This window comes from Chlorocebus sabaeus, chromosome 9 (genome assembly GCF_047675955.1).
Source record: "Chlorocebus sabaeus isolate Y175 chromosome 9, mChlSab1.0.hap1, whole genome shotgun sequence".
Classification (NCBI taxonomy): domain Eukaryota; kingdom Metazoa; phylum Chordata; class Mammalia; order Primates; family Cercopithecidae; genus Chlorocebus; species Chlorocebus sabaeus.
Genome location: NC_132912.1, coordinates 115,043,665 through 115,065,918, shown reverse-complemented (window position 1 = coordinate 115,065,918; position 22,254 = coordinate 115,043,665). Strand labels below are relative to the sequence as shown.

General features: G+C 44.5%; 1 protein-coding gene across 1 annotated transcript in view; it reads left to right on the top strand.

Annotated features, from left to right (window-relative positions):
* The first annotated feature begins 3,690 nt into the window (after nt 1-3,690).
* LOC103216524 (guanylate cyclase 2G-like) overlaps nt 3,691-22,254 on the top strand; it is a 43,815-nt gene continuing 25,251 nt past the window's right edge. Inside the window, 12 exon segments of the mRNA XM_073019532.1 lie at nt 3,691-4,072; nt 5,819-6,154; nt 8,186-8,295; nt 10,448-10,537; nt 10,540-10,647; nt 12,635-12,772; nt 15,209-15,317; nt 16,047-16,210; nt 17,785-17,922; nt 20,120-20,203; nt 20,915-21,019; nt 21,538-21,609. Coding sequence (XP_072875633.1) covers nt 3,691-4,072; nt 5,819-6,154; nt 8,186-8,295; nt 10,448-10,537; nt 10,540-10,647; nt 12,635-12,772; nt 15,209-15,317; nt 16,047-16,210; nt 17,785-17,922; nt 20,120-20,203; nt 20,915-21,019; nt 21,538-21,609 — 1,836 coding nt within the window.

The following is a 22,254-nucleotide window of genomic DNA, read 5'->3' as shown; positions in this document are numbered from 1 at the left end:
AACCTTTACTTTTCACCTAAACTTGATCAGGCCACTGATTTAGAAATTGAAGTGAGGCAGGGAGAAAGGGGGAGCTGGAGGAAGGGCAGCTAGAAAGTTGCTAGAGGTTTTACTAAAACCCACCATCCTGGATACAGCTCATCTTATCTGATCTCGGATGCTGAACAGCTGGCCTTGCATCTGGTTTATGGACTAGGCTGGTCGCTATTGAGGAAGCCACAAATCAGGCAGAAAGAACCCTCCCTCAGTAATAGTCTGTTCAGGAAACAGAGATGGGATAAAGTAGCAAGGAATTAAAGAGTTACCCCAGGCAGAGGGGGCTGCACTTTGAACCTCTGCTGGCCAAGCACAGACAACTTCTGTTCCAAAGCATCATCTGATGAATCATACGGGTAACTCTCCCAATCATACGGGTAACTTCTAGGCCTAAGAATCCCCTAGAAGGAAGGAGGGCTGGGAAGCAAAGTAGAGGACAGTGTGCCCCCTCCGGCAGCCACAGTCCTTACAACACCCACCGCCCCCCAACTTGGTTTTAACCTCAGCCTTTCCATTCCCGCCAATCAAAGGTATCACACAAATTGGGCTAGTAACTACCGCAATGATTTTCCAGCTCATAGTGGCCATTACCTGGACCGCTGCATCTCTGTCTCTGAGGGCAATGGAGAAATGGAAGGGGCTGAGCTCAGCAGAGAATAATTAGGGCCTACAGAGGTAAGCCAGGTGTCTGTAAGTGTGGGGTGCTCCTGACCTGAGGGTTTAAGGTGGCTGAATTTCACCTTCTGTGTTGATCCTCCAGAAGTACAATTCTGTAGGGTTTATTTTTAATTAAAATATTCACTTTTCTTTCTTATTGCAAAGACATTAAGACAAAAAATGAAAATTAATATAAACAAAGGACAAACCACCCATTTCTGTCACACAGAGTGAGCCACGTTTAATCGTTTGTTGTATGTAATCTTTCCTTTTGAAAAAAAAAAAACAAAATGGAATACTAATATATATTGTTGTATGATGCGCTTCATCAGTTAGCAGTACACTGTGGTTATCTTTCTAAGAGAATATGTATATAAAATATTATTTTTAGTGATTTCATGCCACTTAGTCGTGTGAATTCACTACGTGTTATTCATCCTGGTCCCTCTGTTGGACATTGAAGCTGCATCTAAATTTTGACTATTAGAAATCACACTCGTTAAATCTGATCATATGATTTTATTTATTTGTAATAAATACCTCAAATTAGAATTTTGAGTCCAATATGCACACATTCTTAAGGTTTGGTGCATATTGAAGAACTGCTGTTAATGAACATTCCTACCGGCCAGTGTATGTCTGTTTCTCAAACTCACAACAACACTGAACACCATTGGTATTTTCTTCTGGTTTTGACCATGCTCACTTGTAAGCATTTAAGAATACAAAATCCTAGGCCGGGCACGGTGGTTCACGCCTGTAATCCCAGCACTTTGGGAGGCCGAGGCGGGTGGATCACGAGGTCAGGAGATCGAGACCAACCTGGCTAACACAGTGAAACCCCATCTCTACTAAAAATACAAAAATATTAGCCGGGCTTGGTGGCGGGCGCCTGTAGTCCCAGCTACTCAGGAGGCTGAGGCAGGAGAATGGCGTGAACCCAGGAGGCAGAGCTTGCAGTGAACCAAGATCACGCCACTGCACTCCAGCCTGGGGGACAGAGAGAGACTCCGTCTCAAAAAAAAAAAAAAAATACAAAATCCTTATACTTATTATGATTGATATTAATTTGCATGCCTAGAGGCCTAACACTGTGCTGATGTTAGGATCCAAAAAGGACACACACAGTCACCTGGCTCAAAGATTCTCAGGACAAAGGCAATCTGTAAACACAAAGAATCAGAAATTACCCAGTGTGGGAATACAAATCAAAGAAAGGATACATATGGAAGGGGGGAGGGAACACAAAGTGCATAGATAACATATTATTCCCAGTGCCCTAGTTTTGAGATCATGACGTGTGCAATGACACATTTATTAACAGAATTCCCTTATTGATTCCTAATAAATGTGAGGTACCATTCTAAGTAATTATGCAATCTCACAGTATCTTTATAACATCCCTCCAGGAGGAGTGTTACTCTGCTCATTTTGATATTCAGGAGACTGAGGCACAGATTTAACTGACTTGTCCAGGGTCATGTACACCGGTAAGCGTCTGAGCCAAAAAACATTCATGGGATTTTGCTTATGGTTCCAGTGAGCTTTTGGACTCAGATGATTTCGCAAATTGACCCCAAGCTGTCCTAGCAGAGGAGAGAGAGAAACTGCAGGTTAGGGAAGAAGCAGTTATGATGAATTTGGTTTGGAGAGAAGCAACCCCCCAGTCCGTGGGTTTAGAAATGACCCCCTGAGACAGGCCAAAGCTAAGACTTCTTAATTCCATCCTGGGGGCTTGCTACTCAAGGAAGATAAGTAGAGAATAGCTATTGGCTATTCTTTCCCTCTTCTCACTTCAGACTGCCAGGGGTTCTCATACTTCAGTCTACTTAGGGATATATGAGGACCTGTTGAACATGGATTCCCAGAGCAACCTCAAAACATTCTGGTTCAGAGGGTCTGGAGAGAAGCCCTGGAATCTGCATTTCTAACCATCAGGAGAGACTGATGTAGGTGGTCCTTAGATCAAGCCTTGAGACTCATAGCAAGTTGACTGTGCTCACATAATCCTGAGATGAATGTGAAACGCCAGCTCCTTCCCTGCCAGAGTAATCAGAAAGCAAGCCCACAGTAGGCGGGAATTCAACCCTTTATACTCATGTGGATTTTCCTGGCTAAGAGCTGGGCCATCTTACTTGGGAGTAGCAATGGCTTCCCAAGGGTCCTGTCATCCCTGTGATATGTCAGACAATTAAGAGCTGCCCCCAGCTCCTTGCCCTGACCTGTGTAGAGGGAGGGTTAGTATTTCATGCATCAATAACCAATCAGTAGCATCCTAAAAGCCTGAGTGAGGGATACAGACTGTGCCAACTTGTCAGGAAACCTTATAGCCATAAGCTTACTTATTTTATAAAAATGTCCTAGAAGATGGAATCAACAAGTGATAATTATTATCACTATTACTGGGATCATCGTCGTCATCAACACCATTGTCAAATCTAACATTGATGGACTGGCTCTCTTTGCCCAGATATTTTGCCAAGGGCTAGTCTTGTATGATCTCTTTTAGTCTTTACCATATCACTTAGGGGAAGACCTCATTACAGTTTTATCCCTGTTTTACAGAGCAGGAGAAGAAGGCATAGAAAGGGGAAGTAATATGTCCTATGTCACTCAACTAATGTGTGATGGAGTCAGAATTCCAGCCCGGGCCATCTGACTCCATTTGAGTAGTTTCTATGGTTCTTATTTTACAGGTGGAGAGGGACAGAGGGATCATGTGACTTGCCCAGGAACGTGAAGTTTGTCAGGGATATCACTGGATCCTACAGGATCCTACTGACTAGCTGCTTCGGCCTCCTTCTGCAAGGTTGCTGCTTCTAGATGGTATTAAGACAGACTCTGAAAAGGGAGAGTTTCGGTTAATTAATGGCACTGGATAGAAAGCAAGCTGTGATCCTCAGGGAACTCTACACTGTCATATAAGTTCCTGGCAGGAGTAATCAGGAGGCTAAGCCTCTCACAGTTCTGCAGTGATACAGGTGTTAGATGCCATCCATGGCTCTCAAAACATGTCTTGAGGCCCCAGTTGAGTCGGGGCTCTGTTCAGGGATTGAATGCCAGGGTGACCACCCAACACTAGTTCTGATGCTCTTTGCCAGTGTGCTAGTGACTTGCCTTGAGGCTGCTAAACTCACTGTAGGCTTCCAGGCCCCCTGGAACATCTCCCATCCATTCAGCATGTAAAGGTTGGGTGCAGGCCTCCAGATTGCCCTGGACAAGGTCAACTCAGAGCTAGTGGACCTTGGAAATTTCAGCTGGGAGTTCACTTACACCAACTCAGCCTGCAGCACCAAGGAGTCTCTTGCTGTTTTCAATAACCAGGTCCAGAGAGAACAGATTTCTGCCCTGTTTGGACCAGCATTCCCAGAAGCAACTGAGATAGAATATATATATAGCCTCTGGAAACTTTGGGTTTCCATTGGAAGGGGTGGCCTTCAAGATGATGGTACAGATTTGAATAATCTCCTGGCAAGGGTCACATTATTGTAATAATAACCATGTAGACCTTGAATACCATTTTTGAGATGCAATTAGACTATATAATTAGAAGAGTTAACATTCTCTTTAGAAAGTCTTTTTCTCTCTTTCTTTCTCTTCTTTCTTTCTTTTCTTCTTTCTTTCCTTCTTTTTTTTTTAGATGGAGTATTGCTCTGTTGCCCAGGCTGCAGTGCAGTGGCATGATCTCAGCTGACTGCAGCCTCTGCCTCCCAAGTTTAAGTGATTCTCCCACCTCAGCCTCCTGAGTAGCTAGGATTACAGGAGTGCCCCACCATACTCAGCTAATTTTTGTATTTTTAATAGAGATAAGGTTTCACCATGTTGGCCAGGCTGGTCTCAAACTCGTGACTCAGGTGATCCACCGGTCTCGGTCTCCTAAAGTGCTGGGATTACAGGTGTGAGCCACCATATCTGGCCAGAAAGCCTTTCAGATCAATAATTGTTCATTCACCTACTCTCTTCCTCCTCTTGTTGATTGTTTGAACTTGATGCTGTTGCATATAGACTCTTATTGTTTACTCTCATGTTCCTAAGCTATAAGGCTTAGGAAACTAAGAAGAAACAAATGCGTGGTTTTAAATAGAAAACTATCAATTGTTTGAGTAGGCTTTTCTTTGGTGCGTATAATAAATTAATCAGTGAAAATGCAAGTAAATGAGAAAGAATCAAGTACGGCAAACTACCTTACCTACAGTAAGAAAATGAGGGAAATGAATGACCTGTATTTGTTTGGTTGTTGGGATGAGCTTTGTTGGTGTCCTTGGGTGTCATGTCACCTGAAAAGTGTTGATGCAAAAGGTGAACAGGAAGGAGCAGCACAGGTCTTACTCTCAACAATATTGTAGAACTATCATTAGTTGGAGCTGCAGAACTAAGTTTACATTTAAATTTGAGCCCGTCTTTCCTGGAATTCCCCATCAACACATTTCTATCTGTTCAAAGGCTACCTAAGAGTTAATATCAAACGTCATGGAGCCTTTCTTTATCCCTTCATCTCTGCCCTCCATATCCCTAATTCCCCAATCAAAAGTAATTGTTTACTTCTCTAAATGCCTATAAATCTATTATCTATACAACTTAAAGAATATATTTCACTTTAAAGCTATTTTTTATATACCTTGGTTCTTGTAATAAACCATGAGCTCCTTTAAGAGCAAGGTCTCCAAAGTTTTTTGTATGTGATAGGCCCCTAATTAAAATGAATGAAAAATGAATAAGGGAGAAATTAAGAAAGAAAGAGAGGATGAGTAACTATGAGTGTGGACCTTGGAACCATATTACCTGAATTCCAACCCTGCTCCACTATTTGCTAGCTATGTAACTTACATCTCTGTGTCTTCCTGTTTTATCTTAAAAAGGGGGTAATAATAACACCTAGAAATGTTGTGAAAGTTGAAATGATATATGTAAGCTGTTAGAGTGCTCAGCACACAGTAAGTGCTCAATTAATGCTCGCTTTTGTTATCTTTGTTCTCTGAGACTGACATTGTCATCAACATTACAAAAGCGAGGGCCCAGTATGACCCACAGACTCACAGAATCTGAGGTTTATGCAGATATCTTACACTGGGGTTTGCGTGTACATAAACTCAATCATGCAAAGACATCCTCTGGGTTATTTTCAAGGTTATCGGTTTGCTGGCCTCTGAGTGGAACATCTCCATGTTTGACTTTGTTGGACAAACCAAAAAGCTGTGTGACACCTGTGTGAAACTTGTGCCACCCAAGCAGGACATTGGTGACGTGCTCCAGAAAAGTCTCCAGTACCTGGGCTGGAAACACATTGGGATGTTTGGAGGCTACTCTGGGGCTTCCTCCTGGGATGGAGTGGATGAATTGTGGAGGGTTGTAGAGAATGAACTCAATTCCCATTTTATCATCACTGCCAGCATGAGATACTCCAAAAATAGTTTAGTCCTTCTTCAAGAGCATCTTTGGAGGATATCATCAATTGCCAGGAGTAAGTAGAAAAGTCTTCTGTTGCTTTTATTTGGAGAGAAAAATGGGACAAGAAGGTTATTTGAAAAAAACAAAAACCAAAAAACAAAAACTCTTCATTTTTCTCTGAGTGTAAAAGCAGATGGAAACAAGGTACAAAATTAATAATATATAAAAGCAATTTCCTTTATTGCTTGACATCACTAACAAAAAACTGTGGGTTGGTTTTTTTGTTGTTGTTGTTGTGGTTTTTTTTTTTTTTTTTTTGGTCTAAAGTAAAACCCCACATGCTACAGTGTTATGAAACACAGAGTAAGTTCTAGAAGCATCTTCCAGGTGGGCTGGGTCCTGGAGTTCACTATTTGTTTACAGTAGGGGCTCTGCAGACTGACAGACCTAGGTTTGAATCCAGTCTCTGACACTTTTAAACTGTGTCCTCCTTGGGTAAGTACCTTAATCTCTCTGTGTCTCAAGTATCTTATCTATAAAATGGAGACAACCATCCTACTTATGTCATAGAAAGGGGAGGATTAAATAAGGTTACATCTCTAAAGTGCTTAGCACCATGTCTGGACAAGTAGTTAGTCAACATATGACAGCAATTATTTTTGTGGTGATATCTATAAGGCTCAGCTTTCTAGCGTGAATTAGTAACTGACTCCTTTCTGTTCCTCAAATAAACTAAACTCTCTCCAGCCTTGAGACTTTAGGGTTTTCTACTCCCTTGGCCTAGGGTGTCACCTGCACCCACTCCACCCAGTAATGCTAATGTGGGACTCTCAGACACAAGTGGCTCTCACTTCTTTTTCTTCCACGGCCACCTCCCTGTGTCCCTGTTGAAGCTCTAATAAAGGGCTTGAAAGACCAACATACTGATCCAATGAGGCAATTCTTATGTGGTCTGAGTCACACTCCAGCCTACCCAGCACCTTCTTGAGGGTAGCTTCCTCTCATCCTTGCATCATTGCTGACTGGATCCAGAGTCCACCTCCTCAGGGAGGCTTTCTCTAATGACACGATGTGAAGTTGCTTCCCCTCCCCACCCATTAGCATCACAGCATCCATTTCCAACCTCACTAATTAGAATCTTCAGTGATCTCTTTAATCTGTTCACTTGTATGCTGTTTGTCTGATGGCTCGTTCACTGCTATGTCTGTGCCCAGCACAGTGCCTGACACAACATTGGAGCTCAGATAAATAGACTATAATTTACTTCATTTAAAAAATAAACTGGCCTGGTGTGGTGGCTCACGCCTGTAATCCCAGCACTTTGGGAGGCTGAGGCGGGCAGATCACTCAAGGCCAAGAGTTGGAGACCAGCCTGGCCAACATGGTGAAATGCTGTCTCTACTAAAAATACAAAAATTAGCCAGGTGTGGTGGTACACGCCTGTAATCCCAGCTATCCTGGAGGCTGAGACATGAGAATTGCTTGAACCCAGGAGGCAGAGGTTGCAGTGAGCCAAGATCATGCCACTGTACTCCATCCAGCCTGGCCAGTAGAGCGAGATTCTGTCTCAAAAATAAATAAATAAAAAAATAAAACCCACTACTTCATTTGTATATTCTGAAAATGAACAGTGATGTGATTAAATGGTAGAAAAGTACCACGGCCTACTCCTCCCTCCGGCCAGCCCAGCTCAGAAAGTCCAAATGCCCTTGATTCTAGGTCCTTTGTGAACTCCTCTTAATTGAGGTGTGGCTGACAAGTCACAAGCCAGGTCTACTGTTCTGATTTTTGAGCCAAAAAGAAGAAAAAACCTAGAGCACAGAAGTGATCTCAAACTTTTTTGACTTGTACATTGTGAGGAGGCTGCAGCAAAGACTTCAGTGCTATAGCTGCTAGTTTGTACAATGCAGGCTTAGTCAAAGAAGCAAAACCTCAGGGACTAGTTTAGGCATTCCTGTTTCCTAAAACATGCCCAAGGAAAGAAAAAGTTCATGTCTCTTTTACAGTGGCTTTAGGCTAGACTTAGAGAGAGTGAGAGCATGTATGAGAGCGTACACATACACGAACATGTGCAACTGGCTGACTCTGATTTTCATTCTTATAGTTATCATCTTAATCTGCAGCTCAGAGGATGCAAATATTATTCTGCTGGCTACAGAGAACCTGGGACTCAACACTGGAGAATTCATTTTCATCATTTTGCAGCAGTTGGAGGTGGGTCCCGTCGACCACTCAATGGCTCCGGTAGTAAGAGGTAGCAAGTATGGAGTACTCGCTATGACCCGGATGCATCAGCTCACTGAGCACTCACTACAACCCTATGAGGTAGGAACTCTTGCATTCTCATCTTAAAATTAGGAGACTAAGACGGAGCTGGAAGAATTTACCCAGAGTTCTTCTGTACCGCTAGTGAAAGGCTGAACCAGGTCTTGAACTAGGTCGGCTGGCTTGAGGGCCTGGTCCTCTGTATGCCATATCAGACAACAGTGGTTGAGGAAGAACTGTCATTTCTACCGGGTAGCTAAGACCTTCCCAAGGGACTCTCAGACACAAGTGGCTCTCACTTCTTTTTCTTCCACAGCTACCTCCCTGTGTCCCTGCTGAAGCTCTAACAAAGGGCTGGAAAGACCAACATATTGATGCAATGAGGCAATTCTTAGGCGGTCTGATTCTTTTGGTAATGATGAGAATGGCTAAAAATACAATTGCTTACTACAAGGACTGAGTTACACGGTTTACGCACATGATTGCACTTAATATACTCAATGGTTTTGCGAGGCAGTTATTAAATGCATTATTTATGTACCTGTACCTTTTGTACTTGGTATTTCCAACAGCCTTGGAAAGTAGATATTATTAGCATTCCAATGTACAGGAAGAAAAGCCAAGGCTTAAATAATTAAGGTACCTTACCTAAGATCTCAGAGCTCCCAAGTGGCATAGCTAGTATTCCAGACTGAGCCTTTCAGACTCTGAGCTCACCCTACACAACTCTGCTTTCTGGAGGGTTTATGGAGTGCTGGGCCTCACTGTGAGTGCTTAATACATTAAAGCTTATTTCAGCTCACAGCCACCCTATGGAGTAGATACTTTTATCATCCTCATTTTACAGAAGAGGAAACTGAGGTTCAGAGAGGTGCCAAAACTTGGCCAAGGCCATCCAACTAGTATGAGGGAGAGCTGGCATTCAAACCCAGGTGGTCTGGGCTCCTTTTCCACCTCTCATCAAGTGCACTGATGCATGGAAATAATGCAAGTAGTATCTGCCTCACAGGGCTATTGTGTCTGTGCTTGTAAGCATCTTATACAACAGGCATCTACAAAAGCCACTTGCCTTTTCCTGTGGACACACTGCATTATTTTTCTAGCAGTTTTATTTTTCTAAAACAAGCTTTTTAAAACTATGATCACAAGAAGCTGAAATAGGACAGAAGAAAATAAAGGGAGATATATAGTAACATCCCAGATTTTTCCTTCTTTATCATGAAGTCTTTCAGATGCACAAAAACATCTCAGATTTCTTTGGGTGGTGAGCTGGAATTCTAAAGGCATGCCAGACTTTCCAGAATACTCGCTTACCTTAGATTTCCATTGTGACCACTTCCCTTTCTCTTTACTTTTCTCCTCATCTCTGCCTTCAGGCAGTTGAGGAGAGGAGAGGATGGACCACATTTAGTATTGGCAGGGAAACTTTTCAACTCCCCTGTTGCCTTCTCCCACACCTTGATGATCCAGTTCTAACTGGTGTGTAGTGGCAGAAAATAGAACTAAGAATACACCAATGTCCATGCAATTGAATTCATGCTGCTTCATGAAAGAATAGCATAAATCTATTTTATAAAAGTATTCCCAGTATAGCTTTTTTGGAAAAAAATCAAGCTGCAGAACATTATGGTATGATATCATCATATATATGTGTGTGTGTGTGTGTGTGTGTGTGAGATGTCAAAGTATATATGGATATATACACACACATATATATAATGAGTGGGTATATACTATTCATAATAGTAATAATATAGATTATAATGATGATAACAAAACACCTATGTCACAAGTAAAAAAAAAAAAAGCAAGAATCTATAGTCTCAAGCTTTTTAAGCTTTTATAATCATTGTTAGTAGGTAAGCTCTCTGCATCTTAGCTGCTGAATGCACCAAGTACATTTTTACTTTTTTATTTATGGCTTTCCTTCCACTGCTTATATGCCAGCTAGAGAACATGGACCTTGTATTGCAGGCCTTCTGGAATCACTGTGTTTCCAAGGATTAGAATGTAGTGGTTCAAATTAAACATTGCGTTACACGCAGTTCCCTTGCTAAGGCATTTCCTACCAAATACCAACATTTATTTCATTACTTTTTAGGACCATTTTTGGAAGGAAGTACTGACAAATCAGAAAATGATGCACCTCCCAAAGAAGTATGGGTCAGTGCTTCTCTCATTGCCCTCAGCTCCTACGGAGAAGGCCGTGGAGACGAAGGCTTTTGGAAACAAGTCTACCAAACCCTGAGGAGGCCGCCTTTCCGCAGCACCATCTCCTCGGAGGAGCAGGGATGATGTCGGGTCTTCCAGCTCAGGCTCCCTCCTCCCCTTCTTTGATGATATTTGTGTTTGGCTTTTGCATTTCTCCCTCTTATTTCTCCTCATCTCTCCCCACCTCCCTTACACACATGCAGGTGCACACACACATGCACTTCCCCATCTTCCACGCCCAAAATAAACAGCAGTTTGATGCTCTCCTGTGAATTTATACTTCAGAGGTTACTGGGTGAAAGGCCTTTGGAGCAGAGGCCTATGCCCCCATCCTACTGCTGCTATTTGCTAACTGTTGGACCTTGTAGCGAATTGCTTAACCTCCCTACACCTTGGTCTCTTCATCTGTGAAACGGGACTGATGATGGCATCTACCTCCCAGGCTGTGGTGTTGTGTATTTAGTAACATTGTCCATGGTACTAGCAAAGCAGGTATCTTCCTTTTTGAGGGAGGGTCTTGCTGTGTCACCCAGGCTAGAGTGCAGTGGTGCAGTCATGCTCACTACATCCTCGACTTCCTGGGCTCCAGCAATCCTCCCACTTCAGCCTCTCAAGTAGCTGGAAATACAGACACATGCCATCATGCCTTGATAATTAAAAAAAAATTTTTTTTTTGTACAGATGTGATTTCTCTATGTTGCCGAGGCAGCTCTTGAACTCCTGGGCTCAAGCAATCCTTCCACCCTGGCCTCCCAAAGTGCTAGAATTACAGGCGTGAGCCACTACAGGCGTGGCTATTAATGGCTACTCAGACCATGACAATTTCCTTCCCCAGGAGGATGCCAGGACCTAGACCCAGGATGGAGTGGTCAGAGATGTGGAGCTAGGACAGGTCAGGGCCAGCAGATGGACTGAAACAGGGAGAAGATGGTCAGGAGGGAGAGGGTCTGCCTATGGTAATCCCAGTATGTGTGTGATGAGGAGGCACAGTGTCTGGCTCCTACAGAGAATTTTTTGAAGACAGACCTTTGTACAGAGCTAGAGCTACTTCCAGTATGGGGCCAAGCTGAAGCCCTAAGGTGACCACAGGCCACTGATGACAAGGAGTTTGATTCGAAATGAGGGGGCCGATCGTGGATCCCAACATATAAGACAAGATAACCAGTTAAAGAATATTTGAGGAACAATCTACTAAGTGTCAGCGTTGTACCTGGTACTGTTGGGAGAACAGTGCCTGGCACTTAGTAGGCACTTGTATTTTCCTTGACTGATCAATAGAAGACATCATGTCCTGAAGACCTACTAAGGGTCAGGGACTGCAATGGATAGTTTACCTATTATGCCTTATTTAACTATTGTCACATTCAACCCAACAGCGGTTTTATCCTTTTTTTTTTTTTTTTGAGATGGAGTCTCGCTCTGTCACCTAGGCTGGAGTGCAGTGGTACAATCTTGGCTCACAGCAACCTCCACCTCCCGGGTTCAAGTGATTCTCCTGCCTCAGCCTCCTGAGTAGCTGGGATTACAGGCACCCGCCACCACGCCCGGCTAATTTTTGTATTTTTAGTAAAGATGGGGTTTCACTATGTCAGGAGTTTCGCTGGTCTCGAACTCCTGACCTCATGATCCGCCCGCTTTGGCCTCCTAAAGTGCTGGGATTACAGGCGTGAGACACCGCACCTGGCCTATCCCCATTTTATAAAGCAGTGAGCTGAGATTCAGAGAGGTTATGGAACTTACCCATAGCCAGTAGGGAGCTGAGCTGGTCTAGTTCCAACATGTACCCTCTTCCCCTGAAACCATGCTCCCTCCCACCTGAGGCCTGAAGAGCGTCCCTGAAGGATCAGGAGGAAATCAGAAGGAAAATGAAGACGACCTACCGTGACGTCTGGGTTTCACAGCGCAGGCGCAGGCGCAGGCGCAGGCGTGTGCTGGGCCCTCTGCTGTGTGGAATGGGGGAAGAAAGTGCTGTGTGCCACTGTCAGGCGGACGAAGAGAGATTCCTCCTAACAGCGCTGGACGGTGACTCAAGAGGCCATGAACCTCTTGAGACCCTGCTTTGCTTGTCTTATTGAAGGTGAGCCTTTACTCTGCCTACCTTCACGACGCCGTCCTGCTCTATGCTGAGGCCGTGAAGCAGATGGTAAAGGCTGAAGGCGACTTCCAGGACGGGCGGCAGCTGGTCAGCGCTCTGAAGGGTTCCAGTCCGGCCAGGGTGCAGGGTAGCTGGCTTACTGCTGGGGGGGTGTTCTAAACTCAGACCTGCGGCTCCGGTCGGTGGGGGCTTTGAGATCTTGGGCATGTAATTAAAGGCCTCTTTCAGGGCCTGCCTTGCACTGAACTCCAGAATTCATCTTTCTTGTGGGGATTCCAGTCTTCCTTCTGTAAGGGTAGTTGAGATTAAGACCTCCCAGTTCCCCCAGTTCACTCAGCCTTCCGGCCGGAGCCTGCCCAGACCAGGAGAGGAGGCCGCTGGGCACCTTATCCCCTTTTGGGAATTCTCCCCCTCAGTTCCATTGAAACTGAGTCCATCAAGAATAAAATTCAGAAATGTGAGAGCCGTCTCCCGGGGTCACTTCCCGTCTGCAGCCTCTGTGATGGGGACCCTGGCGCCACAGACTTCTAAAGATGGGTTGTAGTCTCATTCTTGCTTTCCTGGTGGGGATGAGTTCACTCCCTGCTGGGGAGTGAACTGCTTTCAAATCACACTCAGCTGACCAACTGCTTTGATCTTTCTTGCTCTAGTTTTGTCACCTGTAAGATAGGGATAACACCTGCTACCACATACAGAAACAATAATAACTGACATTTAGGGAGGGCTTACCTTACACTAGCCCAAGTGCTAAGAGCTTTTGAGAATTACCTAATTGAATCCTCACACAGCCCATGAGGCAGGTACTGTTTCTATCTGTATTATTCAGATGAGTAAACCGAGGTTACAAAGGTTATGTACCTTGTCTAAGGTCACAAAGTTATTAGATGGTGGAGCCAGGATTCAAAATCAAGCCTGCCTTCTCCAGGGCTTATGTTCTTCGCTATCCTGTAACATAGGCATAATGAGAATATGACATGCACCTGGCACAGAGTATGTGCTCATTAAATAGTAGGTTCTGTTTTTTTCTTTTTGAGACGGGGTCTTGCTCTGTCACCCAGGTTGGTCTTAAACTCCTGGGCTTACGGGATCCTCCCACCTCGGTGTCTCAGAGTGCTGGGATCATAGGCGTGAGCCGCTGTGCCCGGCCAAATGGTCCCTATTTTTATACTTTCTATTTTATATTTTTCTATTTCGTAGAAGCGGGTCTCGTTTACCGTATTGATACTTTTTGCAAGTGGAAATATTCACCAACTGCTCTCTCTTCTTTCCTTTCAGACCCTAAAGCATTTGCTTGAAAAAGGGAGAGGTCACAAGTGGGGGGGGGGGGTCCTTCTTTCTGCTCTCAATTTAATCCTCTCTGCCAGATCAATTAATTCATCTTTCCTGTGGTTTTAGGAATTCTTCATGCTGGGATGAGGGGAGGGTGTGAAGAGCAGTGAGGCCCTTAGAGAGCCTGAGTCATCCCACTTTGGTTCTGGGGCCCGTGGACACCTTTCAGGGACTCATGACCAAAGGGCCCTCCTCACCCCTCCAGACTGGCTTCTGTTCCTTTATGGGCTACAGGACTAGCCTTGGCAGAACTGGAGTATTTGTCTCTGTTTCCTCTGTTCATTTCTGCCACATGGTAGCATCCATTCCATGGGCCAGTGCCGCAGGGCTTTTGGACCATTCCAGAAGGAAGGCCTCCTCTAGGAGACCGAATTAGGGAGCAGAACCCCCAAACCCCACTGGCTTTGGCTCCGTGAACGCAATGCACACTGAAAGCAGTGGCCCAGGTTGTCGCAGGAGCTCTGGCCTTTCCCGTGAAACCTCGGGCTCAATAACCCCATTCAGGATGCCCACAGATATGTACACAGAAAGGCAGTATGGCATGCTGGAAAGAACACGGCACTGGGGCCCGATAGGCCTGGGTTTGTGTACCAGCTGTGCCACTTCCTGGCCCTGGCAGGAAGACTCAAGGAGTTTGTGCCTCCAAGCTTTGCTTGTTGGGAACAGATAGATGATGGTGCCCCCTCTGAAGGGTTAATTAGGATTAGACATAGGAAGTCAACACCACTGCCAGTGCTGTGCACTTATTAGGTGCTTTATCAGTGGTAATTTTGTGTCCTGTCCCCTGTGAGACAAAATCAGCAATATGTCCTTTGTCAGAGCCTATGTACTAGTTTGGGGTGTGAAGGAGCTGTGCTTCAAGTGAAGCTGTGCTTCGAGATCTCAAGCTGCTATGTAACAAGATTTCTCTACATCAAACACAGGCGAAAGTCCCAGCAACATCGACTTGGCATGTCATCTTTTAAACCAAAAGTGACGTGGTTTAAGTCAAAAGATTGAGGAAGCTATTTCAACGGCAAAAAGATATTGCCTTCATTGAATCAAATTACCTGAAGGCTGGATTTGAAGAGCCTAGGAGAGTTGGGCAAACTGGACAGAAGTTTGAATTGAGAGACCAGGGCCTGAGTTTTGCAAATAACATGCATTTTTCCATTGTCCGTGCTGTACATGAGGTAGAGTCAAATAGAATAAATTGAGCTGACACTGACCTTTATTTTTTTTTTAAAGACTACAAGGAATTTCTCCAATATGGCCTGGACCCCTGGCTCCCTTCCTGAAGACAGACCTGGCTGTGGATTTTATAATGAGCTCTGTGAAACTGAGCCTGCTTTTACGGGTAAATATGGCTGCTTGGAGAAGGTAACAGGGAAAGACTTTCTATAGTAGGGTGTCTCTATGGCAGGCAGCACTGTTGACATTTTGGGCCAGATAATTTTTGTGTATGGTGAGCCTGGCATTTCAAGTCACACGTTCCTGTATATTTTGTTTAGCAGCATCCCTGGCCTCTACCCACAGATGCCTGTAGCAGCCCTCTAGTTGGAACAACGAGAAATGTCTCCAGACATGGCCAGATATCCCCTAGGAAGCAAAATCACCTTCCTCCCCTGCGGAGAATCACTGCTCTAAGGGAACCTGGCTCCTGAGATTTGAGTCTCAGGAACTTCACCTCTAGGGAGGTTGAAAGAGTCTGGGCAGGGGAGTGTGCCCCAGTGGTTAGGAGCTCAGCCCTGGAATTAGATGGATCTTGCCTGGAGAACCACCCTAAGGAGAACACACAGTAAGTGTTCAGTAAACACTGGTGGTGGAGTTAGAAGTCATCATTATTATTTCTCTGCAGTGGAACTTTCTGTACAAAGTGGGAGGTGAATGCAGTTCCAATGGGAACTAGGGTGCTAGTCGGGGAAAAATTCCTGGAAGAGACAAGTCAGAGTAGACTTCATGTGTCCTAACCCAGACCTTCTGGAGGACAGCCTTTGAGGAGCCTGCTTGGCAGGGCCCAGCTGGGCAGGGAGGTACATGCTACTGCTCTTAGGCAAGGCCTGGGTAATATGCCTCTACCCTCCAGGCGTGACTGCTGTGGTTCTCACAATGATGATCCTGATTCCTGTCTTGGGGGCTGCCATCATAGGTCTGATTTTAAGGACACAGAGGGGAAAACTGCAGAGGCAAAACAAAGACATCTGGTGGCAAATCAATTTTGACGATATCATCATTCTTCCCCAGAACAAGGTGAGGCCACATATGACCCAGATGTCCCCTTTCCTGGTCACTGCTGGAGATTTGTGGAAGGTGCTTCATCTAGGAGCTTATAAGAGCAAGAGGCTAATTTATAAAGTGAATACTTCATGAAGAGTCTCCAGGCCTGAGTTCTGGTTCTAGGCCTCCCACTTGCTTGCTGAATCTGAGAATGTCATTTTACCTCCCCAAGACTCAGTTTCTAAATACTTACAAATGATTGACAGTCTCTAAAGTTCCATTTGCTCTGTTACTCTGTGGGTGAGAACTGTAGATGCTGTTCAGATATTAAAGCTGTCTCCTGGGGAGGATTTAGTTATTTTATTTTTTATTTTGGTTTTTTTTTTGAGATGGAGTTTCACTCTTGTTGCCCAGGCTGGAGTGCAACGGCACAATCTCGGCTCTCACTCCAACCTCTGCCTCCCAAGTTCAAGTGATTCTCCTGCCTCAGCCTCCCAAGTAGCTGGTATTACAAAGTGCCTCTAACCACACCCGGCTAAGTTTTTGTATTTTTTTTTAGTAGAGATGGGGTTTCACCACCTTGGTCAGGCTGGTCTCGAACTCCTGACTTCAGGTGATCCACCTGCCTCAGCCTCCCAAAGTGCAGGGATTACAGGCATGAGCCATCATGCCCGGCTGGATTTAGTTTTTTTCAAAACCACATTAACTCCTTTAATCAATTGATGACTAATACAGTAATGTTCATTTGTTTGACAAGGACTTGACCATTAACTACAAGCCAAGCATCATACAAGGCATGGGGATATCCCACAAATGAGATGCCTCCAGAGGGAGGCAAGTGTCAGAGAGGTGTTTCCACGGTGAGACGGAAGCCCTGCAGATAGAGGGACTTAAGGTCTCAGCATCTGGAAGACTTTGGAGAGGAGGGGACATTTGAAAAGAGTGAGTTTGCAAGTGGTGAAAAAAAGTGAAGTCACACGGGATATAACGAGATGTGTGATGCTCAGGGCTGGGAAGCTTGGCTGGTACCAAGTGAGGGAGGCTTCAACATGCTAAGAGCAGGTGACTGCGATTTATTAGTAACTCATCTCCAAACATCCCCGGGGATTCAGACACTTACTCTTTCCTGTTCCACCAAAGCAGCTCTGCTTTGATATACCTGATTTCTACATGAGGGTTCCAGATAAGATTCTCCTTGAAAACAAGATTCCTATGCTTTGAAGATGTTTTCTAGGTGTTGGGAGGCACTGAGGGTATTAAACAGAGACAACCTGGTTAGATGTTCTTTAAGAAAATGACACTAACCCCAGGCCACACATCTAATTAAGTGCCACAGCCAGAACTTAAGTCTGGGCAGTCTGACCTCAGAGCCTTCCCTCTTAACCTACACCTCCATGGTGGTACAGACGCCATAGAGGGCATGGAGGATGGGACGGTGCTGTCTTAGAGTGATGCATGTAGCAGGTCAGAAAGATCACGGTTCAAATCCTGACTCTCTTATTATTAACCGTCTGACCTTGGCACTCAGCTTCCTCCTCTATAAAATGCATTCCCTTTAGTACTTGACCTTGCTACTGAGAGTGACCAAATCATTTCCCGTTTTACAGCCACCCCAGAGAGGCACACCTGTGTCAAGAGGCATCACCAGTAACTCATCTAGTGTGGTGATTTCTGTGGACCTCAGCTCTTTTGTCAAGAGCCAGCAGGGGGAAGAGCTCTTCTATGCCCCAATAGGGCTTTATCAGGTATTTCTGAGGCCAGGTGGTTGCCTATAGATCTTAGTATATCTCTGTCCTGTTCTCTGCATCATTTCTGCCAGGCGGGGCATTCTGAATAGGAGAACGTTCTCCAAGCAAAAGCCAAGGTGGTCTTGTGACTCCAGACTAGTGCTTCCCAAACTTTAATGTGCGGAAGGATCACCTGGGGCTCTTATTAAAATGCAGATTCTTGGTCGATAGGTGTGGTGTGGCGCCGGAGAGTCTGCATTTTAAAGAATCTTCTAGGTGATTCCCAAGCTGGCTTCTAGATTAGACTTAGCTTTGTCTGATACAACCTTCTGTGATGATGGAAATGACGCAGATCTGCACTGTCCAATAAAGTGGCCACTAGCTTCCTGTGATTACTGAACATTAGTGTGTCTGGGCAACTGAATTTTAAATTTTGTTTAATGTTAATTAATTTAAATTTAAATAGCCCCATGTGGCTAGTGGCTCTGTGAATGGACAGTGCAGTCCTAGAGTGTGGATTATTTCATCCTTGTTACTTTGGCATGGATGAATCAGTCGTGGGGCCTGATGCTTCTGTGGTGTAGACAGTGACTGCTGCTGTAGCCTGGAACATAATTCCCGCTTGTCCTTTCTCACCTTCCCTCCTACACCCAGACCATGATTGCTGCCTGTACCTAGCAGTCCTTCCAAAATTCAAGTCCCTTTGGGGGAAGAGTATGTACAAAATTGTATTTATTATTTAAAATGGGGGTCCCAGAGAGTAAGGACAGAAAGCTTTGAGCAAGGGAAGAATTGTTCATTGCTCTAAATTGGGGTTAGAAAAGGCTAGAGCCAAATTATCCCCTATGCAATGAAACTTGATTTTTTAAATGTTTGCTTACTTGAGTTCTCAAACTACAAAAACCTCCTGGGATATTACCAAATACCTTAGGGACCACCATCCATACAAAACTCTATGTGGTGGTCACCCAGCCACATAAAGAAGGAAGTAGCAACATATAGCATATCACTGTCTGATTGATCTTCCGAAAATATGTCTCCTCTTTCCTCTGTCAAACACCATCACTGGATTCCCTACCTCTGTTGCCTGCGTGATAGTGCCCAAACTCTTTAATAAAGGACTCAAGCCTCTTAAATCGCTAGTCCCTACCTATTTTTCTAATCTTTTTTCCCCCTGGCTTAAATCCTGTGCTCACCCAATTGGTCTTGCCAATTTTGCCATGTATGTTTCACCTTCTGACGATGCCACTCCCCTTCCACCCAACCCATGTGGAACCTTCTTATCCTTCAAGGTTCAGCCTAAGCATCACCCCTCCAAGAATCCTTTTCTTCATCCCCCAGGCATTCCTTCCTCCGTGGCCCTCCCATCACAGTCCTAGTCCTTTGTCATTGCCCTCATACGAAACGTGATATTTGTCTTCTCTTATGGCTTACCTTCTCTTGGGTCCAGATTCTATGCCTTCTTCCATCCAGCTCTTACCACATTATGATATGTTTTTGTGATGCCTGATTAAGTGACTCTCTAAAAGCAGACTCCATAGGCAATACAAATATGCCATTTACTGAAAATTTATTATGTGCCAGGCCTGGAGTTACCAGTGGTATTTTAACTGATTTAATGCTCAGAAAACCATATGAGATGGGTGTGGGTTTTTTTTTTTTAAACTTATTTTAGGTTTGGTGTTATTTTCACTCCCATTTTACAGATGAGAAAATAAAGGCTTAGAGAAGTTAAGAACAACTCAAGCTTGTTCAGGTAGTAAGTGGTAGCACTGGGCTTAGAATCAGGCAACTGACTCCAAACCTACACTTATCACTGTAACTCACTGTTTCCTCTGAATGATAATGGGATATTATTATACAATAGAAAGCGCGTAGTCTTGGAGTCAGACTTTCAAGTTCTGGCTGTACTACCTACAAATATGCAACTTGGGCAAGTTTCGTAACCTCAACAATCCCATCTGGGAATGGGCCAATCATACCTACCTCGCAGGGCTGTGATGCCAGTTAAAGGAGATCTTACGTGCTAAGCAGCTAGCTCAGTGCCTGGCCGTACACAGGGTCACCAAAGGGGTTTTTTTGGGCAGTGAGGAGCTTGATGATTGGCTCCTAGGTGCATTTCTTTCCAGTTTTCTTGCTCCCCTCCCTAGCCCTAAGTGGAGCTTTTTCTGGTTCATCCTGAGTTAAGAACATTTCACTTTTTCTCTGATTCTAGGGAAACCACGTGGCCATCCGCTATGGTGGTCACCAAGCAGAAGCCTGGGTTAGGAAGCTGACTGTGCTCCAGGAAATACAGCTGGTAAGGCCCCCTGCCCAGGGTCAGTGGAGAGACAAAGCAGTGATGCTCTCTGCCCCTCCTCTGCCAGCTCCCTGGTCCCAAAGGAGCAGAGATGGGAGGCTGCTTCCCTTAACGTGACCTACCTCTCCCTCCCCTCGACAGCCCAGGCTTTGAATCTCAGACCCCTGGCCTCTCCCAGGTACCTGAAGCCTAGGATCACTCCTACCTCTGTTTCTTCCCCATCATTCTTCCTGGCCTTGATTCTGGCCCTTCATCCTCTCTGTCTGTGATGGCTGCTTGCCTGCCTGCCAGCCTTGAACCTGGTCCTTGGAGTGAGTCAGGTTCATGGGCCTGACTTCCTGCTCCTTCTCTGTGATCTGCAGTGGGCCCTACACTGGCATTGACAGCCATAAGCATGGAAGCAGGGCTGAGTCCAGTTACTGTGACGTGGTTGAGTTAATCCCCATGACTGAGGTTAGACTTTGATCATTCCTCTGATTTATTTGCTGGAGACAGACTTCCTGGGTTTACCTCCCAGCTCTGCCACTTATAGGCGTTCCTTTACTTTACCTTTCAGTGCCAGTTCCCTCATCTGTAAAATGGGATCTGTAACAGTTTTTATCTAACAAGGTCTTAATAAGAATTGACTGAAAATATGCAAAGCACACAGCATGGTCCTGGACATAGAGACACACTCTATACATGAGCTATTGTAACCATGATTATTTCCAGATGGGTGAATTAAGGCACGAGAACATTGTTCCCTTCTTTGGTATGTGCACCAAACCACCTAACATCTGCATTGTCACTCAGTATTGCAAAAAACGAAGTCCTAAGGTAAGGAAAACAGTAAAGTGCACCTTAGGTTTGATTAGTGATAGATAATAAAGAAGTTTCTCAGTGACCTCTGCTGTTCATCCAAGGCCAGTTCCTCTCTGGTCTAATTGCAAGGCCTGAATTATGTTGTCAGGCTACCTTCTGGGAATCAAATTAGCCAAGTGTCTGCTTCTTTTGTTCTGGGGGGAAACTGAGCTTGGTTTCTTCTCTTAAGATGTTATGGCTACTCTTGAACTGTGTTCCTGGGCCCATCCTATTATGGTATGTGACGACAGCTTTCTGTCAGGAACAAGGAAGTGTTTGTAAAACTCAAGACTGCGTGCATTCTCAATATTGAGTCAGGTTATGGTATCTCCTGGGAAGATTTCCGGTTATTAGGTTTAAAGTCTTCTGCCCCACATTGCATTAGCTCTGGCCAAAAATATAAGCTATGTTACAGTCATATCTGTTCAGTCATTAAAGCTCACTGTGCTTCACGTTGGGTCACTAGGAATCTTTTGAATAACTGTGTTTTTCAGGATGTTTTGAGAAACTCGGATCATGAAATAGATTGGATATTCAAACTCTCATTTGCATATGACATAGTCAATGTGCGTATAACATAAACTTACCAAAGAATAAATGTGATAGTATTTTTGAGTTGCTGTGTCTTGAATTTAATTGAACTGTAATTCTTCTTGAAAATGTTGGACCTCTTCAGATCTCCTCTTCAAGGTGATTCTAGCTCTAAAATCTATCATTTCTATCCGATTTTTTCTTTTCCTCTTCCCTGATTGCAAATAAATATAGAGAGAGGAAAGTATTTTACACTAAAGTTGGAATGGTTGCTAAGTTTACCCAATCAGAAAAGAGCAGAATATTTACATTGTAGGGTAGAACTTTCTATCTCAAAGAGCATCTCATCACTAGATTATAAATTGGACTGGGGGAGGTGATTCCTGATATCCTTCCCTGCTCTGTAGCCCCTGATTTCTTTCCGTAGGAAATGGGGATGCCACATTAACCACAAAGCTGCTGACCTAAGAGGTGGGCCAGAGATGCTGATCGGAGGAGGTAGAACCTTTGCTTTGGCCCAGGGGGCTATGGTGGCTGCAAAGAAGAAGGGAATAATAGTAACACTAAAATATATAGAGTGCCTACTTTGGGCCAGGCACTTTCTAGTACTTTGTATATATTAATTTATTGAATTCTCACAAAAATATAAGATAGATCTATTGTTACTTCTGTTTTACAGA